Here is a 23,458-nt window from a genome sequence, read left to right as displayed (position 1 = left end):
ACTGTGATGTACGAAAGAGTCTTCTGATGAAGGCTGATGCTTTCGATTATGCCCAGCTGGGGACAGGATATATAGGGCTGAGACCAGTGCCTGATGGAGAGGTAATCGAACGCCGCGGTGGTGCGCAGCACGTCCCCCCGTACCAGATGAGTGACTTCCATGGCAAGGGTCCTGCACTATAAGCAGTTTATGGACGTTTTTTCTCTTCCTGAAATGACACTGCTCTCTTCAGTCGTTGATCACTTCATAACTCATGGCATTGAGTTTAACCAGGTGCATCTTCACAAGGATATATCTGATGCTATTAGACACGTACACGAGGAAGAGGTGATGCATAAAGGATGGAAAAAGATCTGGAACACAATATTCTGCATGGGGATGAGATCTACGCTGTGCTAAACCGAGGAGTGAACCACAAGCCGAAACTCTTCCTCCGGGCAGGCGCGTTTCGCTCCCCCCGCAGAGCCCAGGCCTCCCGGCCGTGCCGCCCCGGCTCATCCCGCCGGCCCCCCCGCCGCCCCGCAGTACATCGGCGCGGCCGCTGGGGGCGCTGGAGAGCGCCGCTCCTGCCAGGCGGGAAGGCCCCGCCCCGATTTGCAGCAAGCCCCGCCCCGAGGCCGCGCGAGGCCGCCGGGCCGCCCTCTCTTCGCCCGCGGATTGGCCACCGCCGCCTGCGGAGTGGGCGGGGCCGGCGGGGGCAGTTAAAGCGCCGTGGCTACCGGCAGTGATTGCCACTGGGGGCTGGGCCGGCGTGGGGAGGGTGAGTGGGGTCGCAGGCGGGTCTGGGGGGGCTCGGCTCGGCTCGGCTCGGCTCGGCTCCTTCGCGTAGCGGCGCCGTGTCCCGGCGCGCAGGGCCACGCCTGGCCGTTCCGCGGCCTTGCGGGGGGCGGGTGCTGGGTGCGCGGCGTCCCTGCCGGGCCTTGCCCGGTGTCCCGCGGGAGGAGGCGCCTGCCCGGCCTCGTGTCTCGGCCCGGCCGAGTCCCCCGGGCCACAGCAGCGCCTGGCTGCTGCTCATACCTCATAGGGAAGCCGCGGCTGCTCCTCTGTCCCCGCGCTCGTTCTCTCTCCCCCTGAGCCTCCTCTGGCCTTAGGGGACCTGCGACGTGTCCCCCCCGCCCCGAAGGTTCCCTCCGTGCGGTCGCGGGGCTGGGGGCCACGGTGAACTTTCCCTTTTGCTGCAAAACCGCATTGACTCCCGAATTTGACCCCTAAGTCAACCTCAGCCCGGAGAGCGGGGCCTGTAATGTGGACGTGGGGTTGCCAGCTGCTGCTTTCAGTGGCTTTTGGAGGTGTCGAGTGCTCCGTGGTGCCCACAGACCTTCCCTAAGCTGGTTGAACGCTCTTATCTGGGGTGCTCACCTTGCCCGTGGGGAAGGAGGGCAACGTTGTCATTGTGCACTGATAGTGGGTTATCTGATAATGCAACTGTTGTAGTGCTGTGAACAGGTAGAACTGTGAAGCCTCTTCCGTAGAGGTAGGGCGGATTCAGTTCTCTGGTCTAAGGGACCTACAAGAAATTCTAGGCCTGGTTTTTAAGAGAGGAGGGGAAATAACATCCAGCCTTGTGCTGTGCAGTAAGCAGCATTTACTTTTCCAAGTGTGAAGCTTTCTGGGGAAGACTATTTTGCAGCTCTACAGTGAGACTTGACTGACTCAATGCCTCACTAATTTTTAAGTATATTTAACAATGTTTAAGGCAGTGCATAAAGTAGCCCCTGACTTGGCCAGTAGTTCAGATCTTGTTTGTGTTGGGCAGAATATCATCAGTCTTCCATGTAATATGTTGCACTTTGTGCTGTGAAGCTAAATCCTTGATGTTGCTATAGGAACTGGTTGAGTGAAGGGGAGGGTCAGATGTGCAGGACTGATGCCCATGTGCTGGTTTCTCTGAAAAGCTCCAGATGAATCATGCCTGAGTGCTGCCTGCATGTGAGGATGCTGGCTTTGGTAGGGAAACCAGGCTCTAGTGAGAATCATTCCTTTAAGTTGGTTATGTCTCTGTAGTACTTTTGAAGGTGCTCAGTTTTCACTATCCATGGCTATTGAAGAGAATGCTTGAGCTGTCTAGTGCTTTGGGGTTGTTCTAATTGGTGCTTAAAACTCATTGTCCAAACTTAAACTTGATAGATGCTGTAAATTAAATAGAGGCCATCTGCAGTGAGTGAAAGCCTTTTCGTATGTCAAACATCAGTAATCTGCGTAAGTACAACCCTGCTTGAAAGAAAATGCATTCTGCAAGTCTTTTGTAGGTTTGAGGTGGTGGGATGTGCTTATATCACAATACGTTCTGTGGGACAACCTGCAGCTTGAAGGTATTCATTTCAGCTATGTAGACTAGTCAGCTGTTTAAGAAATCCTAAGACAAAAAGTCAAGTGTTTTAACAACTGTCATACTTGTCTTGTGACTTCCACATAAAGTGGAAGACAAGTTTAAAGCATCTGGCATAAAGCTGACTGAATACTGAATCACAGCATCTGGTGTTGCTGAACATGCATATTCCGTGTATTACATGGACACTGGAGTTTTTCTCATGGTTGTCACATTTGGATTTAAGAGGTGTGTTTGTAAAGCTCATTATTTTCCTGGCTTAGAGGAGGTGCTGTGTCTTGAGTTATAATGAGAACTAAGCTTGAGCTTGTTTGTTGTGTTGGTTGAGTGGCCAAGTATGTCTTTTTAGTGTGAACTTTAGACTAGTAAGGAAGACAGAAAACTGAGGAGTGGTGAGGTCTTGGATTTTCTCACATGAACTTCAGTTGAAACTAAAACCAAACAAGGAAGTGGTAGCACAGAACTAGTCACTGACTACTTGCTTATGGCCTGCTGGGGCTGGTTTCTCTTTCCATGGCTTCCCTGACCTCCTTTGGGGAATCCGAGTGGCAGATTGGGACTTCAAAGCTGAAGAAAACATAGTTCTTAAACTGCCTGCTTTTAACCTCTTTCGTAGAGCACAAAGTAAAAGTGTGCTTTCTTGGACCTAGCTACTAGCGTTCAAGCCTATGGCACACTATTAGTTGAGCTCTTATAATAAAATGCAACTTCAAAGAGTAGATTTCACTTGAATTCTGCCTATAATCCTACATAACTTGATTGAAGTATCTCCACAGACAAGCCTGTTCAGTTTAACTTCCAGAGTTATTCTGGGGGAAGAGGCAGAAACAGTGGTGTTGAGATTAAATATGCTTTTGTGTAGTCACTTGGCTCTGATTTTTCTGAGAGGGAGTGGCCCCAAGTGTTATATTCATGTGGCTTGGTGTGTGGTGTTAACAACTGAAGGGTGAAAGTCTTCTGTGACTGCTTGAGTACTGACTGTTATATCTGAAACCTGTAAAGGCTAAATTCTTTTTCTGTCACAGATTCTTCAGCAGCACTGTTCTGGTCAGAAAATGTCTGCTCTTGAAGCCCTCTTCAAATACATTGATGAACACCAGGACCTCTATGTTCAGGTAAGTGTTTGTTTTTTTTTTTTTTTTTGAGTGTTGTCCTGCAGCGCAGACAGCTATGGGATATTAAAAGTTAGGTGGTCACCTTCAAGCTTATTGTTGCACCTATGTATATGGCCAATAGTAGAGTAATGCCAAGTAACTGGGGAGAGGGGAGAGCAAGCAGCAGGTGTGGCTGATTTGAGTCAAGCCAGAAAACCTTCTTTCTCAAGTTTAGGCATATTTCTGTTCAAAGACCTAAATCTCTATGGTAGATTTATTAGGAAATGCTGTATTACTGTATAGTGCAAGCAGTGACTTATTGAGAGGCACAAGCAGTTTGACGCTGGTTCCTGAATGCCAAACTGGGTTTATACTCTCTCTTCCCTTTTGAGATGTGAGAGGAAAAATATAAGCAAGGCTGGAATGAAGCTTTCACATATTAAACTGTTCATGTTGGGGTACAGAGGGAGAGTGTTTCTCTACTTTGTTGTTTAACCTGCTGTTTAACTGCACATTGTCTTGCGATCTGTTTTGCCTATGAAGGAATCAGTGGCATAGCATTGTAAACTGCCAGGCAAGAACTATGCTAAGTGTTCAACTTGACTTGTGCCAGTTACTCTCACAGCTCTCACATGGGAGAGAAAAAGCTAAGGTGACCTGAGAAGCCTGAAAGACATTAGCTAGTTCTGGATACTTAAAGAGTGGTGACTAGAAAGGCACAATATGCACAAGCCGTCATATATTTATCCATAGAATTTGTTACACTACAGGGGCAGCTGTAGGAAGTGAGGTTTCAGAGAGCTTTTGAATCTAATATTAATTGTTAGAGTACACTTTTGAGTAGAGGACAGAGCTGATTTGCCTCAAGTTTAAGCTTGTCTAAAACAGTATTAGTTGAATTGCAAGGTGTTGTATTTGTGTAGTGCCTCCCGTGCCATAATTCATGTGTAGTAAAGCCTTCAGCTTTTCTGTCTTTCTATAGCGCCTGGCTCAATGGGTGGCAATCCAGAGTGTGTCAGCATGGCCGGATAAGAGGGCCGAAGTCAGGCGCATGATGGAGGTTGCTGCAAGGGATATTGAGCGACTGGGAGGCACAACTCAACTTGTGGATATTGGGAAACAAAAGGTATGTGAGCATCTCCATGTCAGCTTAGTAGAAAAAGTCTCTTTAGGAGATAAGGTGTTTTGCACTATGAGGTGCTGACTTCTTATGATCCCAGTAAGAAAGATGTTTAGACTCCAGAAAGTATAACTTAAAATGCTGTTTATTAGAGCTACTACTATAAAGGGAGAGGATATTATAATCTTATGTCCCTTCAGATACTGGGAACCCCAAGCTGTGCAGCATCTAGGAGGCGTCTAATCAGCATGCAGCACACTGTGTAGATCTCATTCATGGAAATGTTATCGCATTTTATTTAATAAAGTTATTTGATTCCACTGCCAAACAAAGGGGATATTCACATGAGAACTTCTTGCTGCATTTTTAGATAAAGACAAGGACATGCAGGTGGTGTAATTGCTGGTACCAAGTGGGAGCTGCCTGTGTGCTACAGTCAACTTGCCAAGTTTATCCTGCAGCCCAAGGACATCCACAGCACAACACAGGCAGGAGGCAAAGCTGAGTGTGCAGCACAGGCTAGGGTGCACTCAGGCTAATGGGGATCACGAATTCCTTGATGTCTGGTCTTCTGGTCAGGATTACCACACAAGGGTCCTGTGGGTAGTGGCCTAGAAAGGCAGTAGCCTGTTGGGGTGTTGGATAATGCCTTTCCTGCCACACAGTCTGATGAGCTTCCCATTAAAACCTTTGTTTATAGTAAACCTTAGGATCCAAATCAGTTAAGCATGTTGTATTATATTTTGGACTGTATATTAAATGTATTTTAAATAATTTTCTGACTGAACATGAACAGAGCACCTGCAAACAAAAGTGTTACACATTTTTAATAGCAGGCTGGTGTTGGACCTTAGACCCATAGACTGTAAAGATACTGACTGAAGTTTCAGTAAGTCTTCCAGAAGACTTTCAAGCTCTTCCAGAAGTGTTGCATTTGTCACAAGATTACGCTGATCCTTTACCAGATACAGAAGGATCCTTTACCAGATACAGAAGGATCCTTTACCAGATACAGAAGGATCCTTTACCAGATACAGAAGGATCCTTTACCAGATACAGAAGGATCCTTTACCAGATACAGAAGGATCCTTTACCAGATACAGAAGGATCCTTTACCAGATACAGAAGGATCCTTTACCAGATACAGAAGGATCCTTTACCAGATACAGAAGGATCCTTCATAGGATGAGTCCCCTCCTTATTTTTATCTAGCTGGACTGCTTTTCTTCACCTGAGAAATGTATGTCCTTGTGAGAACAATAATGATAATCTCATCATAGGGAACCATCTACTTAATATGCTCCTAGTACCTAGTCACTACATATCACAGAATAAGACTCATACCAAAATTGTTAGACTAGCATTTGTGTAGTGGCATTCCAAATCCTGTTGTACTGGAGTGTTTGCTAGTTTTAGAAGATTGTCGTTGTAATTGGTGCTAATGACTGTTGGGTGAAATCTGTGTGTATCAAGACCCTCTGAGCAGTTCTTGCTTTTAGCAACTGGAATACACTTGTTTGTAGCACTGCAGGTTCCAGCAGGGAAGCAGTTGACTTCATGTGCCCTCTTGAGAGGCAATCTGTCGGATAATTCTGGCTCTGCTGCTACCTACAGCTTAAAATCCTGTCAAAAGTCTTTCAATTAATTCAGAGACAAACTTATTCCTTTCATCAGTGTAACTTTTGGGGAGCAAGAACTGATTTTACAGAGTTTATTAAAAGTACTATTTCTATGTAGAAAACTCAGGCAGCTGCATTAAAGTTACCTTTAGTGTTAAGTTTTATATTAAGTATAGACAAAACTAGTCAGTGTATTACGGACGTTGCTGGTGTATCAATAAAGGACAATGTAAAGCAACTGGTGAACTTGTTTGATCAAACTTGGTTTACTGCTGCGCTGCAGTTTGTGCTGCATACTGATTACTGTAAATGCAAACTCTTGCAATAATGCGTTAATCACTTAGAGCTGCAGCTGGCCAAGAGCAATGTAACCTGTTAATTTAAAAAAAAAAATCAGAGCTTGGAGCCCATATGAGCAAAAAGTTAAAGCTGATCTTGATCTGTTGAACAGTGTCTAGGAGTATGTGTTCACTGGAAGGGAAATATATGCTGACTGGGAATGGCATATGATAATGGCTTAATCCCTTGGAATACCCTGTAAGCAAAGTTCAACTCTTGAACTCTTGATTTAAGTTCATCAGCACTACCCTGCCCTTTGCTTAACAGCGTCGGCTGGTATAGTGAAATATAACTGTTACACTGACTTTATTTGGGTGTAGGCACGTGTTATATTTGCTGATACCACTGTCAGGAAATTTGTCTAGAGAGCTGCACTGTAGACAGGATGAAAGGGCAGTGACAAGCAATGCAGAATGCAGTATTGAAAGGAGTTTATCACTTGCAGTTAAGTCCGCATTTGATATGGCAGTTTGGCAGGCAGAGAGCTTGTTCTGCTAAAATCTGATGTGGGATTGTTAGTTTAAAGCTAACGGTTCCAAGCAGCTTGAAGCATTTTGACTATCACTGGGACTTGTCAGGGAACTTTTATTGGCATAGTGCCATCATGCCTTCATTGGCACACTGCTTCTGGCAATCAGTTTAAGTAGCTTAATTTTGTTTAGCTTTCTCTGCTCCTAATCTCATAACCTCTGTAATGTTAAAGTAATTAATTCATCAGATAAAAATGTGCTGCTTTGACATTCTACATTCACATAAAACTTCTTGCCTTCTATTTCTAGCTGCCTGATGGATCAGAGATCCCTCTACCACCAATTATTCTGGGAATACTGGGCTCAGATCCACGCAAAAAGACGGTGTGTGTGTATGGTCACCTGGATGTTCAGCCAGCAGCACTGGAGGATGGCTGGGATAGCGAGCCCTTCACGCTGGTAGAAAGAGAAGGTAAGACTGGTGGACTTCCCAACTGATGAGCACTTATTTAAAAAGTGTGGTATTTCTCAACTGTTCTAAAGTTGTACCCTTGATTGAAAAAGGGAAGAAGAGTAGGAACAGATGTGGGTGTTTATTTAATACAGTTGAGATAAGACGCAGAAGGGGAAATGGTAAACAAGTAGGGCTGCAAAATCTCAGCTGCTCCAAGGACTTGTTTCCTTTTCTGATAGTCCAGACTTTCGGAGTGTGTTATGTTCCTTGTAGCTACAGCAAAGTCTTAAATGCTGCCTTCCATGATACAATTTGTTGTCAGAAGGCTTTCTAGAGCTAATTTCTTGACCTGTTCACAACTGGCAGTGTGTAAGGTCATGTCAGACTGCAGGGACTCTGAACCACTACAGAGGACAAACACCCAACACAGCTGCTTTGTGCCTGGAGACAGGAGTAGTACAACAGCCTGCCTGGGTTTCCTTGGGTGTGCATACTGACCTGCACTGAGCACTGCAGAAGCTGTGTTTGAGAGAGCTGGTTTCCAGACAAGTGTCTCTCTCCTGTAAATGAGGATGAAGAAATCATATAGCAAGTCCTGTTGAAACAACACACTGCCAGTAGCCAAGAGGAGAGTAAAACTTTCTTTTCTATTTAAAGCTGGTGCTACCAGCAGCCTCTTCATTGTTTCGTTTGCTCAGTGTTGAGTGTTAAAAGGTCATCTGAATAGGGCATCAAACATTCTTGTTGCATAAGTGTTAATCATTGCCAAGAAAATAAGTGTCTGTAGTAACTAGTATTTCTACCTGGGCACTTGGCCATAGGCAGGAGAACCCAAGTTCCTAAGCTGGATTATCTCGTCTGATAGCAAGAGCTAGACTTGCCTTAGGCTGTGGCTTATCTCTGTGCAGCCTGGCAGTGTAGGAGACATGTTTACCAATGGCTCCTTACCTTGCAGACTGTCCGGGCTGTTCTGTCACTCTGGTTACACCCTGTGCTTAGGGGTTGCAGCCACAGCTCTGAGTTGCAGCAATATCTGCCTTTATTGTGATCCCATGTGCTACATTTCCTGGGACTTCCCTGTAGCCTGTAAAACTGGTGTTTAACTAAAACCCTTTCTGGTGAGATTCACTTTTATCTAGAGCATCCAGAGAAGTGGTTGGTCACTAGCTACTGAAGTCATACTATTCAAACAATTATTGAACTGAGGCTAATACTGGATAAGTTTCTGTTCAGATAAGGTATCTTGTTTCTACTCCCTTATTGCTGTCTTTGTAGAAAATATTGTTGTGAAGGATATGGGAATGACTCAGCCCAAGGCAGTTGCATCTTTTCCAGGCTTATGTTCAACTCCTATCCAGGGAGCAGCTGTAGCTCTAAAGTGAGAGAACTATCGCAGTCCTGCATCTGCCCCACCTGCATGGGTGTATGAAGCAGGATGTAAAACTGCTACTTCAGAAGAATCAGAAATGAAAAGTTAATATAAGCAGGACTAAAAAGTTTATCCAAAAGGATGTTTTCTTCAGCAGGCAAGAGATGACTGAAACTTTGTCCTAATTTTTCTCTACACTGGTTAATTTGTATCTTGTTTCTACAGGAAAGCTGTATGGGCGAGGATCAACAGATGACAAAGGTCCAGTGCTTGCCTGGCTGAATGCCTTGGAGGCTTATCAACAAACTAACCAGGTATGTGCCCAAAATGAATCCTGCTTTTTTGCATACAGCTGAGTCTAGCGATAAATGTTACCCAAGCCACAAATCCTTGTGAGGCAAAGCTGCTTATTCAGCTGATGGGAGGAATGATGCAATAGTCCTGTAAATTCCCTGCTGCCTCAGTAGGGTTGAGCTGACTTGCTGACAATTTAGTCTTGTAGATGCTTGGATTGCACTTCAAACATTTTTGCTTTAATGCAATTTGTGGGAAGTAAAATACATATGCAAGTATCTGGAGCAGGAGAAATAATCAAATGTGATTACTTTCATGTAAGGATGTAAAACTAGCTTGGCCTTTAATGAAACTTAATGTCTTACTGCCACTGAACTCTAAGAGATTAACTTAGTGACACTAAACTGAGAGACTTGCTGTTTCTGTTCAAGAAAAAGTGCAATCAGAAATAGCTCAGGATGTCTGCTTTATCTTGCAAGACAAGTTGTTATTGCTTGTGAGAAGGTAAGACTGGTGGACTTCCCAACTGATGAGCACTTATTTAAAAAGTGTGGTATTTCTCAACTGTTCTAAAGTTGTACCCTTGATTGAAAGAGGGAAGAAGAGTAGGAACAGATGTGGGTGTTCTCAAGTGCTACCTAGGCATAGGATATGGTAGACTGGATAGAGTAGCTCTGATTCTCCTGCTGTGGCATGCAATTTCTGTGGTTAATATTAATTTTTCTAGCCCTGTGACTTAACCTTTGGCAAGAGACTTCTGCTGCATTCCCACAGTGAACAAGTTGTTCTAGAGCTTAGTTAAAACTTCTTTTGGAGTTTGAATTCCATCGAATGAAGGGTGGTGCAAGTGTCCTCAACATAAGCACAGTCCAAACTTTGTAATACTTTATGTATAATTAACAAATTTTACTGTCATAGGACTAATTTACCCATGTTTAATTTTCTGCTTTGGACATGACATAAAAATTACTGATTGCTGAAGGAGTCTAGTGTTTTCACATACTTAATCTGTTCTTGTTTTTAATTTTCAAAGGAATTTCCAGTAAATGTTAAGTTCTGCCTAGAGGGTATGGAAGAATCGGGATCTGAAGGACTTGATGAACTGATTTTTGCTCAGCGAGACACTTTCTTCAAAGATGTGGATTTTGTTTGCATTTCTGACAACTACTGGCTGGGCAAGGATAAGCCTTGTATCACCTATGGCTTGAGGGGTATCTGCTACTACTTCATAGAGGTAAGTGTTGAAATACCCTGCAAAACCAGTATTACTAAACTAAATTTTCTACTGGAGGAGAGAGGTAGCTCTGACTTTCTCATGCCAATAGCTTTTCTTCAGAAAAGCTGAAACTGGCTGCTTAAATAGAACAGTTTCTACTAACTCTCTATCTTCCTTTTACTATTTTCCTTTTACTCTCCTATATGATAATTGGGTGGGAGGGGCAGCTTTTAGATGTGTGAAGCAAGATAAGCCAGTACCTTCACTGGAGGGTTATCTCATAGCATAGATATCTTAATCCAGGTATTTCTTTGAGTGCAGGAAGAGATGTTGCTCCTGAAGTCCTCAAGGTTGGGACAGCCAGTACTAAGGGCTTGTACTCCACAGAGCGATAAAAAGCAGATCTGCTTTAATGTACTACAACTGAGTGGTCTGGTTTCAAAAACAGATGCATTCTCAAAGTATGTGCAGCAAAAAGCTGTAAAAGTCTGTTCTGTGTATTTGACAGTAGATTCATGCTAAAATTAACCTGAATCTTAATTCACTTCAAACCAGGTGGAATGTAGTGACAAAGACCTTCACTCTGGAGTTTATGGTGGTTCGGTATATGAGGCCATGACAGATCTCATTACTCTAATGGGTAAGAAAGAGCAGGTTTCACTGGATGCATCTAAAATGGGAGTCAGAGCCATTAAAGCATGACTGAGTTTGCACTGAGGAGCATCCCTAAGGGCTGCTTACACTAACAAAACAATGACCAATTAAATGGTGCTTGCCAGGTATGCATAAAACTGGCTGATGCCTTGAATACAGAAATATGCAAAGTTCTTGCCAAGAAGTTGTCTGTCTACTTTAGCTTCCCCTAAAATCTTCCTACAGGCTCATATATTAATTAAATCAGCTCTCTTCTGCAAATTCTTCTACAGATGCCTTATTGAACACCTTGGGAATCTTGCCTTTAAGCAGCCAGTCAAACATGTAGCAGTAGAATTAAATGTAGTTGCAAGGAAGTGCACATTTTGGATAGCTGCAAATTTCAGAAGTGCCTTCCAGACTCAGTGGAACAGACTCTGGGAGGTAGAGGTCAGAATTTAATTACATTTACAAAGAGTTTTCAGAAAGCAATGACTTTTATTTCCCATGGAAAGTGTTCCCAGCAATGACATCTTGTTTCTTCTGGTTGAATTCTGATATTAGGTGCTTCTTGTTTACAGGATCACTTATAGACAAGAAAGGGAAAATCCTCATCCCAGGCATTAATGAAGCAGTGGCACCTGTTACTGATGAGGAGCTGGCACTGTATGAGAAGATTGATTTTGACCTGGCAGAATATGCAAAAGATGTAGGAGCAATAAAACTATTGCATGATGCAAAGGTACGCTGTCCTACTCCCTCTCTACACTGGTTAGCTGTGTTAGTTCAAGCTGTCTGTATTGGTAGAAGACAGAAACAAGCTTCTGTGGATACTTGTGTAGTTACCAAGTAATTCAGGAGGCAGAGAATTCATCTGTCTTTAAAATGCTGAGATTGCCTTGAAGATAATTTCACCTGCTGTATGGTTGATTGTGTACTTAACATTAGCAGTTCCTCTGCAAAGTGTTAGGTGCTTGGAAACTTACTCTGGATTATCCCATGTTTAAGACAAGCAGTCTAGGCAACTTTAATTTGGCTCCTAAGTCTATGTATAAGTAGCATTCCAAACTTGTACAGAACTTACTTTATCTAGTGCTGTTCTCCTAATAAGAGCTAGATAAGAGCTGCTAGCACTTTTCCAGAGCTCAGATACCACATCTACATGAAGCATCTGATTTCTAAATCTGTAGAAGTTCAATGGGTTATCAGAAATAAAGTAGTTGCTCATAGCAATGACTTCTCATTAGGTGAGAAAACAGCTTGAGATCAATCTAGCTGTAATGAACTTAAGGCTTGACATACTGAACATATGCCTAGACCTGGCAAGCAAGGACTATTTAGTAGCCGTGAACTAGGCAGTCACCCAAATCTTTGAACAGGCTCAAGTTCAATAAACTCATGCCTGAACTTCTCAAATCTTCATCCTGGGAGCTCTCCAAATTAATGCTTTTAACAGCATTGTGTCTTGGAAGGTATAGGTATTACATTATAATTTTGAAGCATTAAACCCTGGATGTAAATACATCTCCTATCATAAAAAGCAGAAACAAGTGTTGTAGAAGACAAGTTTACATGTGCAGGTCTGTCTTCTGTCCTTGTACTGTCACATGGAGACTTCGGACTCAAATAGGTGTAAATATTATATCTTCAACCTTGTCTTTACATGCTCAGGTTTATATCAACTGGGAGCACACAACTTCCTTGTTTAGCCTTGTCCTATAAAGTAGTGGATGAAATATAGCTTGTATGTAAGGAAGAGCTGGCTAGATGCTCTTCATATATGATACTGAACTAAAGCTGTTCAGTCTTAGCTAGACTGAAATCCTAGCTTAACTTACCAAGAGAGTTCTAACTAAGCTGCATTCATGCAAGAAGGGTCTCAGGGCTAAGGAGAGATGGGAGAGAATGCTGTAATCTCCAGGTGAGAAACAATGTGCTTGAAAGATTTGAAGAGTGATAGTTTAATTGTGTTTGAGAGGAGATTAGAGGCAGGTTGTACCTGGAACAAACCAGACTATAACATAAAGGCCACAAAATTTCTAAGTCTCCTGAATCTCTGCAGTGAAGTTCAAATTTGAGATACTGTAGCTCACAGGACACAAATGTGCTGAGTTCTATATCCAGTGTACTGAGCAACTGTGGTGAAAATGAGGAAATGCAGAAGTGTTTCTGAAAAAGGCAATAGTGCTGACTCTAATCAACCCAGAGTTCAGTTGATTTAATGCAACTGATATAAATAGCAGGAGCACACTATGCCTCAGTCTGCACAGTGGTGAGGCTTTTAGAAAACTTGTGATCATAAGCATGTGATTCAGTGATGAAAGCACCTGCCTGACTTGAAGCAGTGGGGACCAGAGCTTCCAATGTACTTCCCACACACTGTGCTTCAGCATCTTGTAAATGGTGTATTTGTCCTTGTCAGAAGCAGACTGGTCGTGTCCTGTAAGTTCCATAGAACTTGAACAGGGTCAAACTAGAGCTACTGAATTTCTAAAGGTGCTGAAAACTCAGCTGTTGTATCAAAATGTGTGCTTAATGGGATTAACAATTTCTGTTTGCAACTGATTGGTCTTGAATAAGCTGCATTTCTCCATGGGAGAAAGCACTGTTTCCTGCAAAGTCTTTATTAGATTGAAGAAACTATTACTTTGGGGAACTTTGTCAAACTGTATGTAACCTTGCATTTTTCCCTTTGCCTCTGCAGAAGGATATCCTTATGCACAGGTGGAGATACCCTTCCTTGTCTCTCCATGGAATTGAAGGGGCCTTCTCAGGCTCTGGAGCCAAGACTGTGATTCCTAGGAAAGTGATTGGCAAGTTCTCAATCAGGCTTGTCCCAAACATGACTCCTGAAGAAGTCACAAAGCACGTATGTTGAGATGAAATGATGGTATCAAAACAAGTTGTCTTGAAACTGCTGTTTTCCATGCGTCGGGGGAGAGTATTTCTGGTTTCTAAAGCAGTTCCCTTTATTTACTTTGCTATAATACCATCTTCCCTGTTCTGCAGCTCAACTCAGATAATCAAAGGAATTGCTGTATGGTCCCACACTGTACTGTTGTGGCCTGGCTGTTCAGTTTCTCTCAACTAACTCAAAGAAAGGGCTCAGGCGTAAATGCTGATTTAATCTTAGGCCATTTGGATTGTGTATTCAAAAAGTGTGTATTCAAAGTGTGTATTCAAAAACATAAGATTTTTGACATTTTGGCTAAAAGTTCTACAGTATACTGTTAATTTGCATGTAAAAGATATTCTGACTTCAGAGCAGAGGTACATAGGAATAATATGGAGTAATTGTAATAGGAAAATTATTGCTGCACAGTAGTGGTGACCTTCAAGTCCCTAAGATGCTCTTCTATACTGTCTTTATCAGTGTTCATACAAATGCAAACTGTGGATAAGACTCTTCAATCTTTCTTATAGGTTGAAGGCTACTTGAGCAAAAAGTTTGCAGAGCTGCAGAGCCCCAACAAATTCAGAGTATACTTAGGCCATGGTGGAAAGCCCTGGGTGTCAGACTTTGACCATCCCCACTACATGGCTGGCAGAAGGGCCATGAAGACAGGTTAGTGGCTTTTCCACTTGGCTTTGGGAGGACTAAAGAGCTCTTGTTCCAGTACCTCAAGAAATACTGAGGAGATGGTGTTCGCAGGATATTTACAGTTTTTGCACTTACGTAATAAACTTGGCTCTCTAAGTAATGAACCATGTTGTGCAATCCTTAAACTCAATTCTGAGGTAGAGGAAGGAAAGAAACTTGATATCAAGCTTATTCTGACCATATTGGAACAAGTCCATTGGTATGGTGCTGCTTTTATGGAAGGTTGAGACTGTCAGTAGTTCAGATCACTGGCTTAGCCAAAGCCCTCAAAGCTCAGTCATCCTAGCATCCTTCTTAATCAGTTATGCTGGGGCAACTAGAGTAACTTTAACTTCTGTGTTGGAGTACAAACAGGCTTTCAGATGAAATATTATTTGTGTAAATGCTTGAACTGAACTCTGAAAGTGACAGTGCCCCAGCACTACATCACGGGGAGGGAAATGCCACATTTCTGCAACCTCTGCAGTCTGGCTGATTAAAACAGCAAGATTTGTCCAGCACATGGTACAGGAGTGGTTGGTACTTGATTGCTTAAGCAGCAGTAAGGATCTGTGTTAGAAAAACAAATACAGTTCCAAACTGACTAGAGTATCACTTTGTTCTAGTTTTTGGAGTTGAACCAGACCTGACGAGGGAGGGAGGAAGCATTCCTGTTACCCTTACTTTTCAAGAAGCAACAGGCAAGAATGTCATGTTGCTTCCTGTTGGAGCTGCAGATGATGGTGCCCATTCTCAAAATGAGAAGCTAAATAGGTAAGAGAATATTTATCTCTGGGCCAGGCTGAGTGGTGCTGTGGATCTTGGCATGTATTATAAAAAGGACCAAGAAGAATTGGGCTTTTGCTTTTCGTCAAGTCTCTGGAAAGCAAAGTACAATTTCTCCCCAGCAGAGGATAACTGGGATAACTGCTCTGTAGCTGAATCTTGATCCCAGTACTGCTCCTAGTTTTATACAGTTGAAACCAAAAGCAGTTTTTATACTTTGCTCCAAAAGCTTGGTTACTTTCCCTTACTCCAAGGGTGGCATTTCTCTCACCATAAGAGATGCCAGGGATGTTGGGAGTAGAACCTGTTGCCTGCAGCAGCTGTACTTGTAGCATCTCTTGCCTGCATAGGACTGATATTGCAAGATGCACATGTGCTATAGGAATACAGCTCTAAGACAATGCTAATGGAAACTATATTCTTTCCAGGTACAACTACGTCCAGGGGATGAAGATGCTTGGTGCATACCTCTATGAAGTTTCCCAGCTGAAAGACTAAGTTAGACACCTTACTTTCTGGCTCGTGGATCAAGGAGTCTGAATTTTCTTACAAAATGTCATAAATTACTAAGTCTTCTATGGCTTCACTCTTCTACCAACATTCCATTGCTTTGATGGGGGAGAGGGAAGCATGCAGTTCCACTGGACAAAGAACACTGTATACCAAAAATATTTCTCTAAATGCTTACTTCAAATGGCACAGACTGCTCTTTAGCTGGCCAGCAGTTCTGAACTGCATCTTTGTCCCCTTTATCATGTCAAAGTTGTGGTTTGCTGTATTCATCTACTTTTCCTGTAAAGCAGGAGGAATGGTTTGCTCTTGACTGTTTAAGCAGCCACATCAGTTGCAGAACTGCCAGCCAAGTTTAAGGTTCTTATTCCTGGAGATGTCCTGGAAGTAGTCAAAGTGACAGATTATGGGCCTGTACTGGAATGTGTTCAAGCTGTAGTGAGGCATCTGTCTTGCTGAGCGATTTGGAAGAGCAGTTTGTCTCTTACAGTTTATACCTGCCTGCAGGTTTCCATTTACAGTGAGTTATGTTATAACAAAATTCACTGTGGTAATGACTACTGGCCATCTTTTTGTAAAACTGCCTTTGTACTCCCTGAAAAGAACAATAAATAATCATGCTTGAGAGTCTGGCTTTTGGTCTCCAAGGATTAAACAATGACTTAGGAGGGAAAAGCAACTTCAGGTAACTTGGGAGGAACTCTTCTATGGCTGTAGAGGCACATGAGCAACATGGCTACACAGACTGTACTTCCTGGGAATCCAAATCTTTATTCCTTAGGCTCTGGCTCCATAACAGCTTGTTGACTTGAGGCAGATGTTGCTAAATCCTGTTCTCCTGGAGGAAAACAAGCTCCAAAAATGGGTCTGTAAGCCAGGTCATCACACTGTAGTATGACTGGTAGTGCAAGGGAGCGTGGGGAATTTGTAGGCATAAGTGGGGAGAGAAGAGTTGGTTCAACTCCTGGTTCAACTCCTGGTAACTACTGACTGATATCCAACTTCAAGCTGTCCTGTGGAAACATTCAACTCTAACACCACTGTTATGTTTTAAGCGTTTTTTGGTTGGTTGTTTTTTTTTTTTTAATATGTGCTCATCTGAACTGGATTTGGCTCACTATTTCTGAATTCCCTGCCCAGCACTAACAGGCTAGGTATGTATTTCAGTGGTGCTTTGCTCTGAGAACATGGTACAGTCCTGTAGCTTGACAAGTAGGCGAGCAGCATATGATGCTTCCTCCCTTGGAGGGCAGAAGGCAGGAATGTCTTGTCTATCTGGTTTTCACTGTTGCTTGATCTGGAATCCTAATATTAATAGTGGATGGCTGTCAGGGCTAGGAGTAGTCTTCTCACTGTGAAGACTTCAAAGCTTCTCTGCCTTGTTCATTTTGTTGTAATGGGTTGGTGTGGAAGTTGCTGGCCAGAGATAATCTGGTACCATTGAACTTTGCACTTGTACTTGTAGCTGGGATACAGGCTGAGACCTGGGTCATATGCCTGGGTTAGTACTTGTTAGCACCAAGTATCTGTACAAACACTTGGTAGTGGGATGCTTGGTTCTCACCTTTCTGTGACAGTAGAACTGCTCTGCTACAACATGCAGTCTCTATGTAGGACAAGACTGGCGTGCCTAAAGATATGAAGGTCACCTGCATTCTGAGATCAGTTAGTTATGCAGGGTAACTGCTCCTAGGGGGTCTATGTTTAAAGCAGGTTCCTCGGTTACTGAACTGACACCTCAGAGTTGTCTAAATTGGGGTAGCTTACTTGAAAAGACAATTCCCTTGCTTTTGGTGAGTTTACATTCCTTATTTTTTACCTATCAATTTGAAAGGCATCCAAACTAAAAAATAATTTAAAAATCTACTTCCTGGACTGAGGAAATACTAGTTTCTCACAACGTGTAAAGAAAAAAAGTCTTATTTGAGCAGTAGAGAAGCTGATAATGTCATCAACTGTGTTAAGAAAGTGAGGATGTCTGCAGTTGTCCTATCTCATTTGTAACTAATTGCTTGAGAGTTACTTAATTGGCTCAAGTTCTTCACTGAAGACACTGCATTAGATCCTACACTTCCTGAATAAGTACAGTGTGGCAGAATTGTGAAGGATGCCAAAAGCAGAAGAAAGTGTGTTAAGGAGTTTGTAGAAGAGACTGGGAAGCAAATCCTTTTGGATAGACAACGGAAATATGAGATTTGGCTTTGTTTAGATGTATAATTTCAGAGCTGCAAATCATCGGTATCTGTAACCTTGCTACAGTAGAGCTTGCTTTAGCTGTAACCTCTCTTGTCCCTGCCGAAGGTGATGAAAACAGGAGTGCTTGGACCGAATGAACAATGCAGGCAAAATGAACTACCAGTACTCTTGGTCTCTGTAGTCTGCCTGCTTCAGACCCAACTCCTTGGAGACTTAGAAAACTAGTATCTGCTGCAGAGATCTCATTTGCTACATCTTCAAATGCTCAAGCATTGTATGAAGAGTTTGCTTTGAAGTTGCTTGAATAACAGCTCTATCATACAATACAGAAGTTTCTGACATAGCCTAAAATGTCAGCTAAACATGAAAACCAAAATACATCAGTGAAGCACAGAACTTGACAGCACCATCTGCTGGGTGCACAAAGGCTGCTTGGTAAACAGGACATTTTAGCATCATTTTTACCTGTTACAGTTTCCTGAAAGGCTTGACCAGCTTCACTTAATATATAGCATGAAAGGTTGTATAATTCGTATCCCTTGATAGATGAAAGGAGGTTGTAGTAAGGAGGGTGTTAGTTTCTTCTCCAAAGTAACAAGTGATACGATGAAAGAAAATGGCCTCACGTTGTGCCAGGGGAGGTTTAGATTGGATATCAGAAAAAATTTTTTCACAGAAAGGGTTGTCTGGCACTGGAACAGGCTGCCCAGGGAAGTGGTGGAGTCACCATCCCTGGAAGTGTTTAAAAGACATGTAGATGAGGTTCTTAGGGACATGGTTTAGAGATGGACTTGGCAGTGCCAGGTTAATGGTTGGACTTGATGATCTTAAAGGTCTTTTCCAGCCAAAATAATTCTATAGATGCTCATTAAAAGACTTCTAAGTGAACTGACTTGACTGCCAGGCCAGTCTCTTGTTAGGGGAATGTACCTGCATGAGGAGGGCAAGACTGCAGATGTTTCAGATGGTTTTGGTTAGCCTAGGTAACTGCTGTGTATTTTTACTGTGCCAAGTAACTCCTGTGTGGTGGTAAGTACTGGCAAAATGTTCTTGCTGTTCTACAGTTTCTTCCTCATGGTCTTTGCCTGCAGTCACCTCAGCTGCTCTGGGTTGGGGCTATGCCTGGAACAGCTTTACAGATGTGAACAGCTACAATCTTCAGATTTCCTGAACAGAGAAGAAATGTGCCAGGTCTCTGTTCACAAGCAAGCATAAGCAAGGCTATCAGAAGTAATGTGGTTATGAGCTGCTTTAGTCTGATAAGTGTCTGAATCTTGGCTGGGCCTATCAGGTTAGCAACACATGCCTGCTTAGCTGAGACTTATTTACTGCTTAGACTATTGATTTAAGATGTTATTTTCTTTTTCATGCCCAAGTTTTACTTGTCTACTACTTGGCTGTTAGGGGTAAGCCAAGTAGGAGCCCAGCTTACTGCCAGGTGACCAAATAGCATGTGGCCGTAAATCAGTGAGTGTGTTGTGGTGTGGGGGTTTTTTTGTGTGTGGTGTTTTTTTTTTTTTTTTGCAAGCTTCTGTTTAGCTGAGTTATGTTAAAGTATGCTAAAACCTTTCAAAAAATAAAGTAAAAGTAGTTGGGTCACCTTTGTACCTTCTCTGTGCCTCCCAGCCCCAAGCCAATTTTGCTTTTCTTGTCCAGATTCCCTTCCAGTCAAACTTGATGAAACTACCCAAGTCTGCTTTATTTGAAAGCTGGAGTTTTATTAAAGGTGGTGAGAAGGTTTGTATATCCTCCTATAGCTATTTTTTCACTTGCTTAAGGAATTTAAGTCAGCAGCAGTGGTTTCTCAGAAACTAATTCTGGGGACCTGGCAGGATTACTTGCAGAAGGAAAGGTGACTTCATAAATAAGCAGCTGGGGGAAAAAAAGGGGAATATCTATATGCCACAAAAGCAAAACGTATCCTTCTGTGCTGTTTTCTAATGTAGAATAATAGTTTGATTCCTGACTGGAAACTGGGAAATCCCTTGGTCAGTGTCATGCTGCTGTTCTCAAGCCTTAAATAGTTTGAACTTCCAGTTCTACTGCTCCAAGAGTGGAGGGAGATCTACAACATGCATTTTACATTTTTTCCACAGGGTGAAACTACAGAATGCAGACTTCTGGCTTGTAATGGCTTGTTGCTCACTAGACTTCTTGTGTTCTAGCAAAATCCATGACAGTGCATCTTGATATGAAACACATACTTAAAAGAGCAGCTGGAGTTATTACAAGTTATTATCCCTAAATGAACGAGCCCTTAACTGCCTTTTACAATGTCACTTGTCTTTATTTTTGCTGTATTGGGAAACAATAGCGTGCACATTAAAAATACAGTCTTGATTTTCAACTGTGGCAATCCATTTTAGGCTTATTGAGCACAATGTTTTCTAATTTGAAACTGCTTTTTAGCTTGCAAAGCAGACTTCAGTTTAGCATAATGTGTTTGGATGTACTAACTAAATCAAAACTTATTTTTCCATAAAGTTACATTATAGACTCTCTTAACTTCAAGAACTTCAGCTTTGTGATCTTGACCATGAAGCAATGTGAGGAGTAGAGATAAGATAGAGCTAATCTATATCAAGTATGTGAGTTTGTTCATTTTGTTGAAGTACTAGTTTACCATTACGGTCTTTGTTTCAGTGTCATCTGGACTCATTCAATTAAAGTAGGGTAGATTAATGTGTTAAATATGCCTTTACATTATGAGGAGTCAATCTGAATAAATCACCTTTCTGATAATTAATAAAGGTATGCAGAGGCTTTAAATCCCTCTTCAGAGAATCTGCTTGGGCTACACAGGAAAGCTTATTAGTAGATAATTTTGATTCTAGTCCCTTGCTAGCTTGATCATACCATGCTGCATCATGATGTTAGATTATGAAAAACCCTGAATGCTAAGACATGTTTTTTCTAGTACTTTTAAATATTCATCTTTCTATTAGTTTTGTGTATCCTTAGTGATTCTGAGATTTCTTGAGGACTGGTCGAAAAGCATGCCAATGACAAGTGCCAGCTGATGCTGACACAGTGTGTAGTGTCCTCCTCCTGTCTGGGCAGGCTTATGTTCTTATCAGTCATGGAGGCAGCCCATGGACCTCTTATTTCTGCCCTTTAGACTGAAAAAATGAAACAACAAATACAGTTGAGCAGCTTCTTTTGCCCTCATTGTTGTTCTATGCTCTCCTTTGGAAAAGCAGCTGTCCTGTGTGTGGTGCATTTGCATTGTGAGAGCTGTTGCATCCTCAGAGGATGTGTGGTCTCCTCACAAAAAGTAAAAGCTAACTCCACCAAGATAACTTTAAGAGTAACTACGTAGTTATAATCTGTAGCAACAAACTTGACCCACAGCACTAAGTGCTAAATATTTGAAAGTGAAATATGTTCAGTTATTAGATATTCAAGGAAGTCTTTGTATAGAGAAATCTGTGTTAGCTGTTGCTTGTGAATACGTGTCCTACAGTTGTCAATCACAACACACTGGTCTGTACTGAAAGACTAGCCTTAATAAAGTTTAAGTGTCCATAAGAAGTGTGCATCAATAACATTTAAGGAAGGAGCCTTTGGAGGCTGCTGTTGCTGGCTATATATATAAATAAAACCATATATAAAAATGCTAAATGTCTCGATGTAAAGGTGAATTTTTGGAGGACTGTTTTCTTGCTCTTTTGGACAGAGTAAATGGAATTGCAAAGCTGAGCTGTTAACATATGCAAAATTGTAGCCAATTCCTGAATTTTAAGATAGCTTCTAAGCTGTAAGAGCTGTAAAATGAAATTACATTTCGTGTTTCTGAACTACTTAATGGATTTAATGTCTGTGTAGCAAATAGTGGAGTCAAGGTTAGAGACTTGAGAATAAATGCTGTCTTCTCTTGGAGTGTTTTAAATTATAGTAGGGAGAATTCTGAGATGATACTTAATTTCAAGAAAGCCTATTAAACTCTTCCTTAGACTTGCAGCAACTTGGAAACCAACAATATAACTAAACTAAGTGTTAAAATAGTAGAAGAGCCCCAAAAGACTTTCGCTAGCTAGAATGCTGTATAGTATGTTTATGAAAATGCCCCGAATAAGGTGTATTTTTCCACACTATCTTGCTGTATTAATAATGAGTTGACATCTTTCATTATCAGCTGTGTACTTGTGCATCATTAGAAACCTTTTAAATGCAAAAATTCTGTTTCTTTTGATGGACTTTTTAATAGTACATGCGGAGTACAGACAATCTGGCCTTTGCCTCCCATATTCTCTACTGCTGCTGCTCTTTCTGCTCCCCCCACCTGCTGTCTTCTGCAATCCTCCTCACAAGGGGAGCTGATCCTGCAAGGGGACCCGTGGAGCTTCCCAGGAATACGACCAGGCTTTCGCTTCACAATGTGGTATGTGGGTGTTGGCTGGACTGAGCCTCCTCAACTTTTTTGTATTGACTGCAGTTCTTACGCTAACGTGGAAAATGCTAGCAGGCAATGACCTTTAATTTCAATTTACTCTGTAGTTGCCACTGCAATAGTTCTCAGTTTTTTGGAAGCTGCCACAACAGTATAATAATGCTAAATGGAGTGGGAGAAGGTAACTTCTGGCTTCCAAGTTCCTCTTCATTAACCTCTTTACTGTTTGAGTGAATAGCAACCTGTAAAAATTCTGGCAGAAGAGCAGCTGTTTCTGCAAGTCCACTGGAACATATTTCTTTTTAATTTATGGAAATGCCAGAAGTTAAGGCATCAGACAAAAGACAATCAGAAATGGCTCCAGGCTTTTCTGCTGTATGTACTGAACACTTAGCTGGAGGACTCAAGTTCAAAGCTGTAAGAATACAATAAAAATTCAAAATACGGTATAGCTGCGTGTTGTCATTTTTTGAATTGTAAAACAGAATTAATAAAAAAAAAGCAAAAGACATTTCTGCACAGCTTTGAATCTTGTTAGTATTTCAGAAATATCCTGTAATGTGCTGTCAGCTGTATCTTAAACTTTCGTACAAGGAGGCACGATGCTGTTTGTGATTATTTTAAGGCAGTTTTAATTCTGACTAGGTGGATTCAGAAGTACAAATCAAGAAGGTGAAGACTGCAGCAGCAGCTCAGTCGCAGGCTGGTTACCAGTTCTGTTGTCTGGCAACAGAATTTCGGTATAAATATATGTGAATAGACATAACTTGAATGTGGAGAGACCAGGGAGAAAGACAGGTAGAGAGAAGGTTTTTTCAGAAATCAAAGTAAAAGGCTTCATCAGAAAGGTACAAGTGAATGTATAATACATGTTAGAGTATGGACAGCCAGAGTTTATTGGCTTCCAGGCTTTTGTCTGCTAATGTTCCTTCGCACTGATCTGGTAATGACATATAATGGAATTTGGCTGATTATGAACTTTTGTAAGATTGTAAAGCTGCAAATTTTTTGAAGCTTTATTTGGAGTTGTCTGACACTTGTAGATGGAATTTAAACACC

General features: G+C 42.0%; 1 protein-coding gene across 1 annotated transcript; it reads left to right on the top strand.

The window, feature by feature from the left end:
- Nucleotides 1-691: 691 nt before the first annotated feature.
- CNDP2 (carnosine dipeptidase 2) lies at nt 692-16,436 on the top strand. Its single transcript, XM_065628425.1, has 12 exons — nt 692-760; nt 3,355-3,444; nt 4,406-4,549; nt 7,281-7,443; nt 9,020-9,108; nt 10,122-10,322; nt 10,860-10,944; nt 11,519-11,679; nt 13,642-13,806; nt 14,361-14,502; nt 15,144-15,291; nt 15,732-16,436. Exons 2-12 carry the CDS (start codon nt 3,385-3,387, stop codon nt 15,799-15,801), a joined length of 1,428 nt encoding a protein of 475 aa, XP_065484497.1. The 5' UTR covers nt 692-760; nt 3,355-3,384; the 3' UTR covers nt 15,802-16,436.
- The last annotated feature ends 7,022 nt before the right edge of the window (nt 16,437-23,458 follow it).

The sequence above is a fragment of the Caloenas nicobarica genome, chromosome 2, assembly GCF_036013445.1.
Source record: "Caloenas nicobarica isolate bCalNic1 chromosome 2, bCalNic1.hap1, whole genome shotgun sequence".
Lineage (NCBI taxonomy): Eukaryota > Metazoa > Chordata > Aves > Columbiformes > Columbidae > Caloenas > Caloenas nicobarica.
Note: the sequence above shows the minus strand (reverse complement) of the source record. Positions and strands in the feature narration are given on the sequence as shown.

Excerpts from the sequence above, each read along its gene's own strand:
- CNDP2 (XM_065628425.1), top strand. The coding sequence starts at position 3,385 with ATGTCTGCTCTTGAAGCCCTCTTCAAATACATTGATGAACACCAGGAC. Across the intron at positions 9,109-10,121 it reads CTTATCAACAAACTAACCAG|GAATTTCCAGTAAATGTTAA; the intron begins GTATGTGCCCAA and ends TAATTTTCAAAG. Across the intron at positions 14,503-15,143 it reads CAGAAGGGCCATGAAGACAG|TTTTTGGAGTTGAACCAGAC; the intron begins GTTAGTGGCTTT and ends ACTTTGTTCTAG.